At 43.0% G+C, this 15,890-nt stretch overlaps 1 protein-coding gene across 26 annotated transcripts in view; it reads left to right on the plus strand.

Annotated features, from left to right (window-relative positions):
• Positions 1-6,563, plus strand: part of LOC140724813 (band 4.1-like protein 3) — a 187,562-nt gene extending 180,999 nt beyond the window's left edge. For all 26 annotated transcript variants that reach the window (XM_073039541.1, XM_073039489.1, XM_073039452.1 and 23 more), the window contains one exon: positions 5,329-6,563. In XM_073039541.1, the coding sequence (XP_072895642.1) occupies positions 5,329-5,334 (6 nt within the window). In that variant the 3' untranslated portion in view covers positions 5,335-6,563. The remainder of the gene's footprint in view (positions 1-5,328) is intronic.
• Positions 6,564-15,890: the final 9,327 nt, after the last annotated feature.

Genomic DNA, 15,890 nt, shown 5'->3' on the forward strand with positions numbered 1-15,890 from the left:
CCATGGTAATTTGTAGACAACATCTTTACTACTGTTTGGCGGTCCGTTTATAACTCCCCTCAGGGATTTTTCACTCTTGCAGTTTCTTAGCTCTACTCACAATGATTCAACACCTAGCCCAATGTCACTGCTTTCTAATGTTTTGATTTCACTTTTTTTTTTAAATCATCAGAACCACACCAACCTCTCTGCTTACCTGCCTGTCCTTTTGATACAATATGTGTTCTTGGACATCAAGCTCCCAGCTATAATCTTTCGGCCACAATTCAGTGATGCCCTCAACATCATACATGTCAATTTGTAACTGTGTTACAAATTCATCTACATTATTCTGTATACATGTACTGTGTGCACCCAAATATAACACCTTCAGTCCACCTTTCGATTCTGTCCCCTTTTTACATTGCAATGCATCCTGGTGACTGCAATTTTTCCCTATCCTCAGCCTCTCCTTACTAGCAGTCTCACTACACACTGCCTCTGTTTGTGAACCAACTACCTCCTCTTCAGCACTATCACTCTGGTTCCCATCCCTCTGCCAAATGAGCTTAAACCCTCCCAAAAAGCTCTAGCAAACCTTACTGCAAGGATATTGGTAACCTGTCCCTTTTGTACAGGTGGTACCTTCCCCTGAGGTCCATGAATCTGAACCCCTACCCTCTGTACCAATTCCTCAGCCATGCATTCATCTGCCACGTCATCCTGTTTTTAACCCCACTGGCGTGTGGCACTGGCAGCAATCCAGAGATTACTACTCTGAGGGTCCTGTTTTTCAGCTTTCTACCTAGCTCCCTAAAATCTCTCTTCACAATCTCATCACTTTCCTACCTATTTCATTGATGCCATTGGTGTCACTGGCTGCTCACCCTCCCTGGTTAGAATGCTGTGGACCTGATTTTGTGCAGTTTAATTATTTGAGAACTCAAATAATAACTCTGCTCTGGTAACCTGCCTTTGATTGTGGTCCTTCTGGATTTGTCACTGATCTTGCTGTGGTAAATTCTGTTAAATTCTCTAGGTAATTTGAAGGATCAGGTGCATAATTGGCTGACAAATAATATTTATAACTAAATCTGTTGTAATGTCAAATTATAGCCAATAAATATTGCACTATCTGGAGAGAAAAAAACTGGCCAGATAATGTGAAACAGAGACGTTACTAAAGCCATATCAAGATTCAATGTCCTGTTCACCACCTGATAGAACCATAGAACACTACAGCACAGTACAGGCCCTTCAGCCCTCCATGTCATGCTGACCCATATAATCCTAAAAAGTACTAAACCCACACACTACCCCATAACCCTCCATTTTTCTTTCATCCATGTGCCTGTCCAGGAGGCTCTTAAATACCCCTAATGTTTTAGCCTCCACCACCATCCCTGGCAAGTCATTCCAGGCACTCACAACCCTCTGTGTAAAAGTCTTACCCCTGATGTCTCCCCTAAACTTCCCTCCCTTAATTTTGTACATATGCCCTCTGGTGTTTGCTATTGGTGCCCTGGGAAACAGGTACTGACTATCCACCCTATCTATGCCTCTCATAATCTTGTAGACCTCTATCAAGTCCCCTCTCATTCTTCTACACTCCAAAGAGAAAAGTCCCAGCTCTGCTAACCTTGCTTCATATGACTTGTTCTCCAATCCAGGCAACATCCTGGTAAATCTCCTATGCACCCTCTTCATAGCTTTCACATCCTTCCTATAATGAGGTGACCAGAATTGAACACAATACTCTAAATGCGGTCTCAACAGAGATTTGTAGAGTTGCAACATGACCTCTCTACTCTTGAGCTCAATCCCCCGTTAATGAAGCCTAGCAACCCATAGGCCTTCTTAACAATCCTATCAACCTGTGCAGCGACCTTGAGGGATGTATGGATTTGAACCCCAAGGTCCCTTTGTTCATCCACACTCTTAAGTAACTGACCATTAATCCTGTACTCAGTCTTCCGGTTTGTCCTTCCAAAATGCATCTCCTCACACTTGTCTGGATTGAACTCCATCTGCCATTTTTCTGCCCAACTCTGCAGCCTGTTTATATCCTCTTGTAACCTTCGACCACCTACAGCTCCATCCACAACTCCTCCAATCTTTATGTCATCCACAAACTTACTCACCCATCCTTCCACCTCTACATCCAGGTCATTTATAAAAATCACAAATAGCAGGGGTCCCAGGACAGGTCCCTGCGGCACTCCACTAGTCACCGACCTCCAGGCAGAATACTTTCCTTCCACAACGACCCTCTGCTTTCTTCCTTTAAGCCAATTTTTTATCCAAACAGCCAAGGTTCCACTTATCCCATGCCTCATGACTTTCTGGATGAGTCTCTCATGAGGGGCCTTGTCAAATGCTTTGCTAAAGTCCATGTAGACCACATCCACTGCCCTACCCTCATCAATTTCTTTTGTTAACTCTTCAAAAAACTCAATCAGGCTCGTGAGGTACAATCTTCCCTTCACAAAGCCATGTTGACTATCCATGAGTAGACTGTACTTCTCCAAATGCTCATAGATCCTATCCTTAAGAATCCTTTCCAGTAGTTTGCATACCACTGACGTAAGACTCACCGGTCTACAGTTTCCAGGTTTCTCCCTGTTACCTTTTTTATACAAGGGAACTACATTTGCCATTCTCCAGTCCTCCGGCACTTCCCCTGCATACACATAGAAACATAGAAAATAGGTGCAGGAGTAGGCCATTCGGCCCTTCGAGCCTGCACCGCCATTCAGTATGATCATGGCTGATCATCCAACTCAGAACCCTGTACCTGCTTTCTCTCCATACCCCCTGATCCCTTTAGCCACAAGGGCTATATCTAACTTCCTCTTAAGTATAGCCAATGAACCGGCCTCAACTGTTTCCTGTGGCAGAGAATTCCACAGATTCACCACTCTCTGTGTGAAGAAGTTTTTCCTCATCTCGTCCTAAAAGGCTTCCCCTTTATCCCTAAACTGTGACCCCTCGTTCTGGACTTCCCCAACGTCAGAAACAATCTTCCTGCATCTAGCCTGTCCAATCCCTTTAGAATTTTATACATTTCAATAAGATACCCCCTCAATCTTCTAAATTCTAGTGAGTATAAGCCTAGTCCATCCAGTCTTTCTTCATATGAAAGTCCTGCCATCCCAGGAATCAATCTGGTGAACCTTCTTTGTACTCCCTCTATGGCAAGAATGTCTTTCCTCAGATTAGGGGACCAAAACTGCACACAGTACTCTAGGTGCGGTCTCACCAAGGCCTTGTACAACTGCAGAACCTCCCTGCTCCTGTACTCAAATCCTATTGCTATGAATGCCAACGTACCATTTGCCTTTTTCACCGCCTGCTGTACCTGCATGCCTACCTTCAATGACTGGTGTACAATAACACCCAGGTCTTGTTGCACCTCCCCTTTTCCTAATCAGCCACCATTCAGATAATAATTTGTTTTCTTGTTCTTGCAACCAAAGTGGATAACCTCACATTTATCCACATTAAATTGCATCTGCCATGAATTTGTCCACTCACCTAACCTATCCAAGTCACCCTGCATCCTCTTAGCATCCTCCTCACAGCTAACACCGCCGCCCAGCTTCGTGTCATCCACAAACTTGGAGATGCTGCATTTAATTCCCTCGTCTAAATCATTAATATATATTGTAAACAACTGGGGTCCCAGCACTGAGCCTTGTGGTACCCCACTAGTCACTGCCTGCCATTCTGAAAAGGTCCCATTTACTCCCACTCTTTGCTTCCTGTCTGCCAACCAATTCTCTATCCACACCAATACCATACCCCCAATACCGTGTGCTTTAAGTTTGCACACTAATCTCCTTGTGTGGGACCTTGTCAAAAGCCTTTTGAAAATCTAAATATACCACATCCACTGGCTCTCCCCTATCCACTCTACTAGTTACATCTTCAAAAAATTCTATAAGATTTGTCAGACATGATTTTCCTTTCACAAATCCATGCTGACTTTGTCCGATGATTTCACCTCTTTCCAAATGTGCTGTTATCACATCTTTGATAACCGACTCTAGCATTTTCCCCACCACCGATGTCAGACTCACCGGTCTATAATTCCCCGGTTTTCCTCTCCCTCCTTTTTTAAAAAGTGGGGTTACATTAGCCACCCTCCAATCCTCAGGAACTAATCCAGAATCTAAGGAGTTTTGAAAAATTATCACTAATGCATCCACTATTTCTTGGGCTACTTCCTTTGGCTGTAACCAAAGAGGATTCAAAGATCATAGTTAATGCTCCTGCGATCTCTTCTCAATTCCCACAACAACCTGGGGTGTATCTATCTGGCCCTGGGGATTTATCAATCTTAATGTTTTTAAGAAGATCCAGCACTTCTTCCTTAATCTCCACATTGTCCAGCACACAGGCCCACTCTACTTCGACCTCATCCTGATCAAGATCCTTTTCACTTGTGAATACTGAAGCAAAGTATTCATTTAGGACCTCCCCAACCTCCTCCACCTCCAGGCACATGTTGCCCTCTTTATCCTTTAGCAGTCCCACCTTCGTTCTCGTCATCCTCCTGTTCTTCACATACACATAGAACGCCTTGGGGTTCTCCTTAATTCTAAATGCCAAGACCTTCTCATGCCCCCTTCTAGCTCTCCTAAGTCCTTTCTTTAGCTCCTTCCTGGCTACCCTATATTTATCATAAGCCCCTCCTACCTCCTGCTTCTTATATCTAACATATCCTTCCTTTTTCCTCTTGACAAGTTGCCTCACATGTTTCGTTAGCCCGGTTCCCTTTTCCTACCATTTTTTCCTTGCCTCAGTGGGATAAACCTATCCTGAACCCCGCTCAAGTGGTCCCTAAACTTCTCCCACATTACTTCTGTGAACATCTGCTTCTGTGCTTTCCCCTTTGAACATTTGAACACCCCATGTTGGATAGTATCCTTATATGTTAAATATTATCATTGCATAAATAACTAACTTTTATGTCTTTTTTAAATTTCTATTGCAACCTTTTGCTTCTTTTCCTCCAGACTAATTTTTATTTTTGGTGTTGTTTGAGCTTTGTGGCTGCCTAACAATTGAATGCTGCAAATTGTGATTATGGACTACTTAAGACTGTGCATCTGCTGTTTCTAGAATGAGATCCATCAGCCACACGCTGACTTCGAGTTTTGTCATCGGACTATTTTCTATTATCTGAAGTTACAAACGCAAAAGGGGATTTGTAATCTATCTTGTAATAATGATGTAATTTATAAACATTTCAAACAAATATTGCGAAGCTCATATTTTGATAATTGTTTGGAAAGGTGAAATATTAAACAGACTAATTAATGTACTTGTTTTATTTTCCTTTCTCAGGAGTGACCACATCTTCACAAAAGGAAGTCATGCATACCCATCATTAGGAATGATTTTGGAATCTTAATGGAGTCATACACATGACTTCATTTATCACGAATCCATCCGCTAATGACCTTTCACATCAAGCGTACTGGAGCACGTTGTATGAGGACCCTCTCATTAAATAAGAACATTGCCAAAAAAACCTTCATTCCATTCTATCCAAGCGACAGTTGAATATTGCATGACTAGAATAAATCTTTATCACAAAACAAATTAAAAACAACACATTTTCATACCCATAGAGTAAGGCGTTCACACCACTTAAGTTATCTTTTATCAGCACGATGAAGCAGCAAACAGTGCATTGGGACATGAATATTTTAAAAGAAACAGAGAGGAGATCCTGCCTTTGACAATTTAATAAAAATATAGTTGACCAAGGTAATAAGATAAATGTGGCAGTAATTCATTTTAATTGTACCTGGTATCATTAATAAACAAGCAACTTTCACCCCAAAGCTGGTGAAACATTGTTGACTATATCAAGGGATTATGTCATACCTTACAGTAGATGTGCCAATAACAGTGTAAGCCCATATCTATTATCATACTAAGCAACTTGAAGCTTGTAACTGGAAATCTTGATATACAATGGTAATGCCTGTGAAAACATGAAGAACCTTAAACAGTTTAGAACAAATTGTTTTGCTGCATATTGTGCTTTGTCAGCATCATTTGATGTCACCTAACAGATTTTTTTAAAGATATATATATATAAATATATATTTGATTGATTTTGGTTTTGTTAGATAAGCATATTCTTTTACATTAGAATCAAAAGGCCAAGTAGGGAGATCTCCACTGATCATAGTTTCCAACATCCCCTGGAAGAGACACCAGTGTTCCTTTTCAAGCTGAGTCAGTTTACTCAGTTGTCTAATGCTAGTGAATGTGTCTGTTCTAGAAGGATTCTCTCTGTTTATGAGCTGTGACCTCTCATTTTAACTATGATGGCATTGATTCTTTACAAACACTTTGCATAGACTTCATATTCAGAGCAAAGCCTTAACTTAAACATAAAGTAATAGCAAACCCCATTGAAAGCTTTCGAATCATAAAGCATTTATAATTTACAGAAGACCACACAGCTCACTCTAGGGTACAAAATTTAAACCAGATTTTCTGCTGCAATGTAATAAATGTTGAATGTATGTTTCTTCATGGTGAAATAAAAGTGGTAAAAGGCATAAGGACTCGACTATCTTATTCTGTTCAAATCCCTAGCCAGTAGGATTTTTTTAAATTGGGTTTTAATATTTTAATTGGCTTGGATTTTGTGGTTATAATAAGGGCCAAGCTTCAAAGGTTTCAAAGGTTCAATTTAATATCAGAGAATGTATACAACCTGAAATTCTTACTCTTCACAGACATCCACTGAAATAAGAACCCTCATAAAATGAATGATAAAACGTCACAGCCCCAAAGCCTCCCCCACTCCTTCACAAAAGCAGCAGGTGTCCACCCTCCCCTTCCCCCCACACTTGTGTCAACAGAAGCACCAACCCTCCCTCCCCTCCCCATCCTCCCACCATGTAAGCAACAGCAAAGCCCACAAAGAGACCTTGATCCAGGGTCCATCAAGAACTACAGTCCATAAGCCAGCACTTTGATATCTCAGACAAGCTGTCCCTGTCTCCTTCCCTCCTTTCTCTCTTTCTTCTCCCCCGCACCCCCCCCCCCCCGCCAGTGAGGGTGAAAGAGGTCACTCCTGCAATAGCAAGAACAGAGACCAGCAACTCACAGTTCCGACGTGACGATCTTCCACGTTGCTTCTCCAAGCCCACCAACTCAAACCGACAGGTTCTCACTCTCCATCAAAAGAGAGAGCGGGGGGTTGGGGGGGGAAATCGCTCGAGTACAGGGACCTTTTTCCGACAGCAACCAGTGATTAGCAAACACACCACTTGAGAGCTCGATATTTCAGTCTCCCACAATACTTCAGTCAGCGAGGAACCGGGTTGTCCACAGGGCCACTCCCCAAGGGTGATCATCTTCCAGGCCATTTCAAGAGGTAGCAAAGCACTGGGGCACACAGCCAGTCCAAAAACCCACTGCTTGCCGAAAACGGTTCTTCACATCGGATTTCATTGTTCCTTGAAATTATTTGTCACTTCTGGTAACCACATGTGCTGTTTAAACATGCAAACAGTCTGCTTCTGCACAGGGTGCACTGGTGAAGTTTTCATAGAGGCAATCAGCACACTCAGTGATATGACACAAAACAACTATTACTGCACTGTTCTTACTGTTCAAGGTGTCATGTCTTGTTGAATGAGGTGTAGCTGAAATTTTAACCTTTGTCTAAAACAATTACTGCTGCAATATCTCTCCCTAGACCCTCCCAAAAAATTAATTTTGTACATGGAGCCTAAATAGTTATTCCAAAACTTCATGAATTTTAAAGTTATTTTATGATATTTTTATGTTTTATGTGTTATCTCAACTTCCAGTTTAATCCACATTTATGTCCCACTTTTACTTTCCTCAATGTAAAATGTTGAAAATAAAACTTTTTACTTTATTTTTGCTGTCTGTCCAAATTCTTCAATTGATGCACTACACAGCCAACATGTTGTCATCACTTACAATGGACACTACAGATTCACTATGGAACGCCAGGCACTACAGATCCACTATGGAACGCCAGGCACTACAGATCCACTGTGGAACGCCAGGCACTACAGATCCACTGTGGAACGCCAGACAGTACAGGTCCACTGTGGAACGCCAGGCACTACAGATCCACTGTGGAACGCCAGGCATTACAGATCCACTGTGGAACGCCAGGCACTACAGATCCACTGTGGAACGCCAGACAGTACAGGTCCACTGTGGAACGCCAGGCACTACAGATCCACTGTGGAACGCCAGGCACTACAGATCCACTGTGGAACGCCAGGCACTACAGATCCACTGTGGAACGCCAGACAGTACAGGTCCACTGTGGAACGCCAGGCACTACAGATCCACTGTGGAACGCCAGGCACTACAGATCCACTGTGGAACGCCAGGCACTACAGATCCACTGTGGAACGCCAGACAGTACAGGTCCACTGTGGAACGCCAGGCACTACAGATCCACTGTGGAACGCCAGACAGTACAGGTCCACTGTGGAACGCCAGACAGTACAGGTCCACTGTGGAACGCCAGACAGTACAGGTCCACTGTGGAACGCCAGACAGTACAGGTCCACTGTGGAACGCCAGGCACTACAGATCCACTGTGGAACGCCAGGCACTACAGATCCACTGTGGAACGCCAGACAGTACAGATCCACTGTGGAACGCCAGACAGTACAGATCCACTGTGGAACGCCAGACAGTACAGGTCCACTATGGAACGCCAGGCACTACAGATCCACTGTGGAACGCCAGACAGTACAGGTCCACTGTGGAACGCCAGGCACTACAGATCCACTGTGGAACGCCAGACAGTACAGGTCCACTGTGGAACGCCAGGCACTACAGATCCACTGTGGAACGCCAGACAGTACAGGTCCACTGTGGAACGCCAGACAGTACAGGTCCACTGTGGAACGCCAGACAGTACAGGTCCACTGTGGAACGCCAGGCACTACAGATCCACTGTGGAACGCCAGACAGTACAGGTCCACTGTGGAACGCCAGGCACTACAGGTCCACTGTGGAACGCCAGACAGTACAGGTCCACTGTGGAACGCCAGACAGTACAGGTCCACTGTGGAACGCCAGACAGTACAGGTCCACTGTGGAACGCCAGGCACTACAGATCCACTGTGGAACGCCAGGCACTACAGATCCACTGTGGAATGCCAGACAGTACAGATCCACTGTGGAACGCCAGACAGTACAGATCCACTGTGGAACGCCAGACAGTACAGGTCCACTATGGAACGCCAGGCACTACAGATCCACTGTGGAACGCCAGACAGTACAGGTCCACTGTGGAAGGTGCCAGGCATGAATGTACCTATAAACAAAAATACCAGGTCACAGAGCCCACTTAATTTCTGTGAACAAGATTCTCTGAGGTCTGTGATACTCCCACTGCGTCCAGTATGAGCATTCTACAATAACAAAGAGAATTTTTAAATTTATCCTTTGTCATATCAGGTGAGTATATATAATTTTTGTACAGTTTTCTGATAAGCACCACAACATTTGGTAACTTCACAGAGACTGCCGGTATCATTCCATAAAGGAAATCCAGATTAAACATTATGATCATCAGCAGCAGTGGCATTTATCTCCCTTTTTTTTGTTTAAAGGACAATATACCTTGAATATAACTTTTAACAATTCCGGTCCACTTTGGTAGTGTAGCGATTCGCGCGAATACTTTACAATGCCAGCAACCCAGATTCAATTCATGCTGCTGTCTATAAGGAGTTTGTACATTCTCTCTGTGACCATGTGAGTTTCCTCTGGGTGCTCCAGTTTCCTCCCACATTCCAAAGAAGTACGGGTTAGTAGATTAATTAGCCACAAGGGCTAATTGGGCTGGCAGGGACTGTTACCATGCTATATCTGTAAATAAATAAACAACTGTTAAAATAACTGCTTCAGGCCTGGTTTAGAAACTGATGCAAAAGGCCCCTTTCAGACACAGAATAGGCGTCATGCAGAGAGCAGTTGGAGGCATTTAGCATTTGAGCTAGAAGTTCAATATAGATTTGGAATGAACTAGCAAGAAGATCATTTACAAGAGCACCTGCTGTTATGTGGGGCAACACCTTATAGTGACATCAATCTCCCATCAGGGTTCAGTTCCCACCGTTATCTGTAAAGAGTTGTACTTTATCCAAATGATCGCATGGGTTTCCTCTAGGGGCTCCAGTTGCCTCCCACATCCAAAAACAAATGGTTAGGGTTTAATGAGTTTTGGGCATGCTATGTTGGTGCTGGAAGTGTGGTGGCATTTGTGGGCTGCCCCCCAGCACCATTCTTGAACTGAGTTGGCCGTTGATACAGAAGCTGCATTTCACTTTGTTTTGCTGTTCATGTGACAAATAAAGCTGATCTTTAAGCTTTAGTCTGAAGAGGTAGTGGAGAAGGTCAAACAGGGAAGTGATGGGCTATTTCCTACCGGGGAAAAGGTTCTCTCAATAGTTTTCAGACACAGTCTGTAGTAATCATTCTTCTGAGGATCTAATTATGGTGCAGCACCAAAAATAAATCAGCCTGACAAAAATTGCTAAAGAAAATCTGTTATCTCTTTTGTTGCTATAGCCTTTCCTTGTCACTGTAGGTTATCTGTGCATCCAACAGCAAATTAATAGTAACAAAACCATGAGGATGTACACAGTTGTTTAGTCCTCTGGGCATGTCAAAACCTAGTGTCCATGACAGGGCTGATGCACTTGCTATTTCCAGGACGTGGTGCACTCCAGCATAATTCATGTTCATCTTCACACTCTTCCCCTCAAAGCCAAGGACGAATAGGGCAGCTGAGCCTATGAAATAACTCCACAAGGGTGAGAGCATCATACCCTGCTCAAGGGACTGGTCAAGATCTTTGGGCTATAGCTTACATTAAAGGACTGGTCACTGCATCTCAAGCCAGTCTTACCTGCACTGATCAATTTGTCAGTGGGCTAGAGCAGGACAGTGACAATTTTGAAGGAGCCTGATTCCAACACACATGGCACCAAGATGATGCAGCTGAACGTGGAACGAGAGAAAAGTTTCCTGAACAACATGGAACTCATGTTGTTGGAACCTCGGATTGCCATAACAAGTTCACACTGGGGCTAACTTGTCTTGAATCTAATATATTTTAAAAGAGAAAATAGGAAAGAAAGAATTGGGTCCTTCGAGCCTGCTCTGCTAATCAAGACCACGGCTGATCTACTGTGTTTCCATTTCCCTGCGCTGCCCATCTATCCTGTGGTTTCCCTGATGTCTATAAATCTATTGACCACTGGTTTGAATTACTGACTATTACTCCACAGTCCTTCGGAGTAGAGAATTCCAAGGATTTACCACCATGAAGATATTTTTCATTTTAGTCCTTAATTGGATACTCTTATTCCGAAATTTTAGACTGCCCAGCCCAGGGAAAAATTCTCCTTGTATTCAGCCTGATAAAACTTGACATGATTTTAAACATTTCAATGAGATAATCTCTCATGCTTGTAAGCTATATGGATTACTGACCTGGTCTCCACATGTCATTGCAGGTACCCGGCTGGTGAATTTTCATTGCGCTCTCTATGGCAAACACACAGCAGTAGCAGTAGTTATACTACTAGTAATAGTGAATGACATGGATAGGAGGGGCGACAATGTCCTGCAAAGTGAGTTCAGGGAGTTAGGTGCAGAGTTGAAGGACAAGATCTCCAGGGTTGTGATCTCAGGATTGCTACCCAAGCCACATGTATGTGAGACCAGAAATAAGAAGATCATAGTTCAACATGTGGCTAAGGAGATGGTATAGGAGGGAGGGCTTCAGATTTTTGGATCTTTGGACTGTACAGAAGTGACAGTTGGCATCTTAACTGGAAGGGGACCAGCATCTTTGCAGGAAGGTTTGCTAGCGCTTGATGGGAGGGTTTAAATGAGAGTTGCAGGGGGACAGGAACTGGAGCACAAAAGCAGATAGTGTAGTTGTTGCGGGGAAAGATGTTAAGCCTACATACCAAGTCTGGAATTAAAAGGTTGAACACAGTGGGAGTAATGTTCTGAGATGAGTATATTTCAATGCAAGGAGTATGGTAAGAAAGGCTGATGAGCTTAGGGCATGGATCATCACATGGAATTATCATATTGTAGTGATTAATGAGACTTAGTTGCAGAAGGGTCAGGACTGGCACAACGATGTTTAATGTTATAGACGTGATAGAGCAGGAGAGATTAAGGGGGAGGAGTAGCGCTACTAGTCAGGGAAAATATCACAGCAGTGCTCAGTCAGGACAGACTGGAGAGCTCCTGTACTGAGGCTGCATGGGTGGAAATGAGGAATCAGAAAGGTATGATCGCATTAATGGACCACCCAATATCATAGCCCACCCAAAAGTCCGCGGGATTTAGAGTGGCAAATTTGTAGAGAGATTGCAGACTATTTCCAAGAAACAAAAGGTTGTGATAATAAGTGTTTTAATTTCCATATATTGACTGGGACTCCCATAATGTAAAAGGGCTGGGTAGGATAAAGTTTGTCAAATACGTTCAGGAGATTTTCTTAATCAGTACATAGAGGTCCCAACTAGGTGAGAGTGCAATACTAAATCTCCTATTTTGTGTAAGGCAATACTTTGCATATAGTGATCACAATGCCATTAGTTTCAAGATAATGATGGATAAGGATAGGTCTGGTCCTCAGATCCTATATTGGAGAAAAGATAGGGTCTAGCAAGTGTGGATTGAGATAAGTTGTTTTCTGGTAAAAATGTACTTGGTACCTTCAAAAGATAAATTTTGAGAGTACAGGATTTTAATGTTCCTAACAGAATAAAAGGCAAGGATAACAGGTTTAGGGAACATTGGTTTTTGACAGATATTGAGGCCCTGGTTAAGAAAAAGGAAGAGGTGCATAGCAGGAAGAAGCAATTGAGGTGCTTGACAAGAATGAGAAATGCAAGAGAACACTTAAGGAAATCAGAAGGGCTGAAGGAAGGCATGAGGTTGCTCTAGCAGACAAGATGAAGGACAAAAGGATATCAAGGGACAAAATTGGTCCTTTGAAAGATCAGAGTGGTCAATCTATGTATGGAGCCAAACGAGATGGAGAAGAGCTTCAATAGATCTTTTGCATTCGTATTTACTGGGAAGATGGAAGTGAGGCAAAGAAGTATACAGATTACAGAGGAGGAGATGTTTGCTGTCTTGAGGCAAATTTATATGGATAAATCCCAAGGGCCTGATAAAATGTTCCCTCGGACTGTGCAGGAGGCTAATGCAGAAACTGCAGGGACCCTACCAGAGATACTTAAAACATCCTTGGCCATGGGTGAAATGCCAGAGGATTGGAGGATAACTAATGTTGCTCCACTGTTTAAGAAAGGTTCTAAAAACAAACCAGGAAATTATAGAAAGGTGATTCTGACATCAGTAGTGGGTAAGTTATTGGAAGGTATTCTAAGTACTTGGATAGACAGAGACAGTTTAGACATGTGTAACCAATTGTATAGAGTTTTTCGAGGAAGTTACCAGGAAAGTTGATGAAGACAAGGCAGTGTATGGCCTTGCAGGCCATTACTTCCTACAAAGCAAAACCCATCATCATGAATTGCAGCAATGCTTCGCTACCAGATGTTCTATGCCTTTTATGCTCACTTTGAAAGAGAGAATAAAACCACAGCGATGAGGATCCTGCAGCATTTGATGACCCTGTGATTTCTGTCTTAGATGCTGACATCAGGCTGTCTTTCTAAGGTTCTGGAAACCTGTGCCAGCCAACTAGTGGGAATATTCAAAGACATTTTCAATTTCTCACTGCTACGGTCAGAAGTTCTCACCAGCTTCAAAAGGGCAACAATTATACCAGTGCCCAAAAAGAGCAGAGTGAGCTGCCTCAGTGACTATTGTCCAGTAGCACTCACATCTATGGTGATGAAATTCTTTGAGAGGTTGGTCATGGCTAGAATCAACTCCAGTCTCAGGAAGGACCTGGACCCACTGCAATTTGTTTATCGCCACAATAGGACTGCGGCAAATGCGATCTCACTGGTTCTCCACATAGCCTTGGATCACATGGACAATGCAAATACCTGTGTCAGGATGCTATTTATTGTCAGCATTTAACACCATCATTCCTACAGTCCCAATTGAAAAGCTAATGAACCTAGGCCTCTGTACCTCTCTCTGCAACCGGATCCTTCACTTCCTAAATGGAAGACCACAGTGTGTGCGGATTGGAAATAACATCTCCACCTCGCTGACAATTAACATAGGCGCTCCACAGGGGTGTGTGCTTAGCCCACTGCTATGCTCTCTCTATACCCATGACTGTGTGGCTAGCCATATCTCAAACAGTATCTCTAAATTTGCTGGTGATACAACCATTGTTGACAGAATTTCAGATAGTGACAAAAGGGCATATAGGAATGAGATAAACCAGTTAGTTGAGTGGTAACACAGCAACAACATTGCACCCAACATCAGCAAGACCAAAGAGCTGATTGCAGACTTCAAAAAGAGTAAGACGAGGGAACACGAAACAATCCTCAAAGAGGGATCAGAAGTGAGCAATTTCAAGTTCCTGGGTGTCAACATCTCTGAGGACCCCACCTGGTCCCAACATATCGATGCAGCTATAAACAAGGCAAGACAGCAGCTATATTTCAATAGGAGTTTGAGGAAATTTGATTTGTCAATTTAAAAAGCTTGAAAACTTATACAAACATACCATGGAGAGCATTGTAACTGGCTGCATCACTGTCTGGTATGGGGTGGGGGTGTGCTACTACACAAGATCAAAGTAAGTTGCAGAAACCTGTAAAATAAGTCAGCTCTATCATGGGTACCAGCCTCTGAAGTATCCAAGCTGTCTTCAAGGAATGGTGCCTTAGGAAAGCGTCATCCATCATTAAAGGTCCCCGCCACCCAGGACATACCCTCTTCATACTGTCACCATTGGGAAGAAAGTACAGAAGCCTGAAGGCGCACACTCAGTGATTCAGGAACAGCTTCTTCCCCTCTGCCATCCGATTCCTAAATGGACATTGAACCCATGGACACTATCTCACTACTTCTTTTAATTCTGTTATTTTTCACTACTTAACTATTATATAAATTGATATATATACTTAATGTAACTCAGTTTTTTCTGCATTTATCAAGTAATTCATTGTACTGCTGCTGTAAGGTTAATGCATTTCACGACATATACCAGAACTAGAAATTACCATAACTAGAGAGAAGGTTCTTTAGAAATTGAAAGGTCTGAAGGTAGTTAAGTCACCAGGACCAGATGGTGTACACCCCAGAGTTCTTGAAGATTGTGGCTGAAGAGATCGTGGAGACATTAGTAATGATCTTTCAAGAATCACTAGATTCTGGAATGGTTTTGGAAGACTGGAAAATTGCAAATGTCCCTCTACTCTTCAAGAGGGGAGAGAGGTAGAAGGAAGGAAACTACAGGCCAGTTAGTCTGACCTCAGTGGTTGAGAAGATGTTGGAGTCGGTTAATAAGGATGATGCCTCAGGGTGCCTGGGGGCACATGATAAAACAGGCCATGCTCAGCATAGTTTCCTCAAGGGAAAATCTTTCTTGACAAATCTGTTGGAATTCTTTGAAGAAGTAACAACTGGTATAGACAAAGGAGAATCGATTGATGTTGTGTATTTGGAGTTTCAGAAGACCTATGACAAGGTGCCAAACATGAGGCTACTTTACAAGCTAGGAGCCCATGGTATTACAGGAAAGATTCTAGCATTGATAAAACAGGGGTTCTGGTGACATCATCATCCAGAATGACAGCTTAAGTCAATAGCTCCTCCGGAAAAACACATATTTTGCCACGTTAATCCATGTCTCGGAAATATCTAAATTGATAAGAGGGTGCAAGAACGGGGAGATAAGAAAAGAATCACTGCAG

The sequence above is a fragment of the Hemitrygon akajei genome, chromosome 1 (genome assembly GCF_048418815.1).
Source record: "Hemitrygon akajei chromosome 1, sHemAka1.3, whole genome shotgun sequence".
NCBI lineage: Eukaryota > Metazoa > Chordata > Chondrichthyes > Myliobatiformes > Dasyatidae > Hemitrygon > Hemitrygon akajei.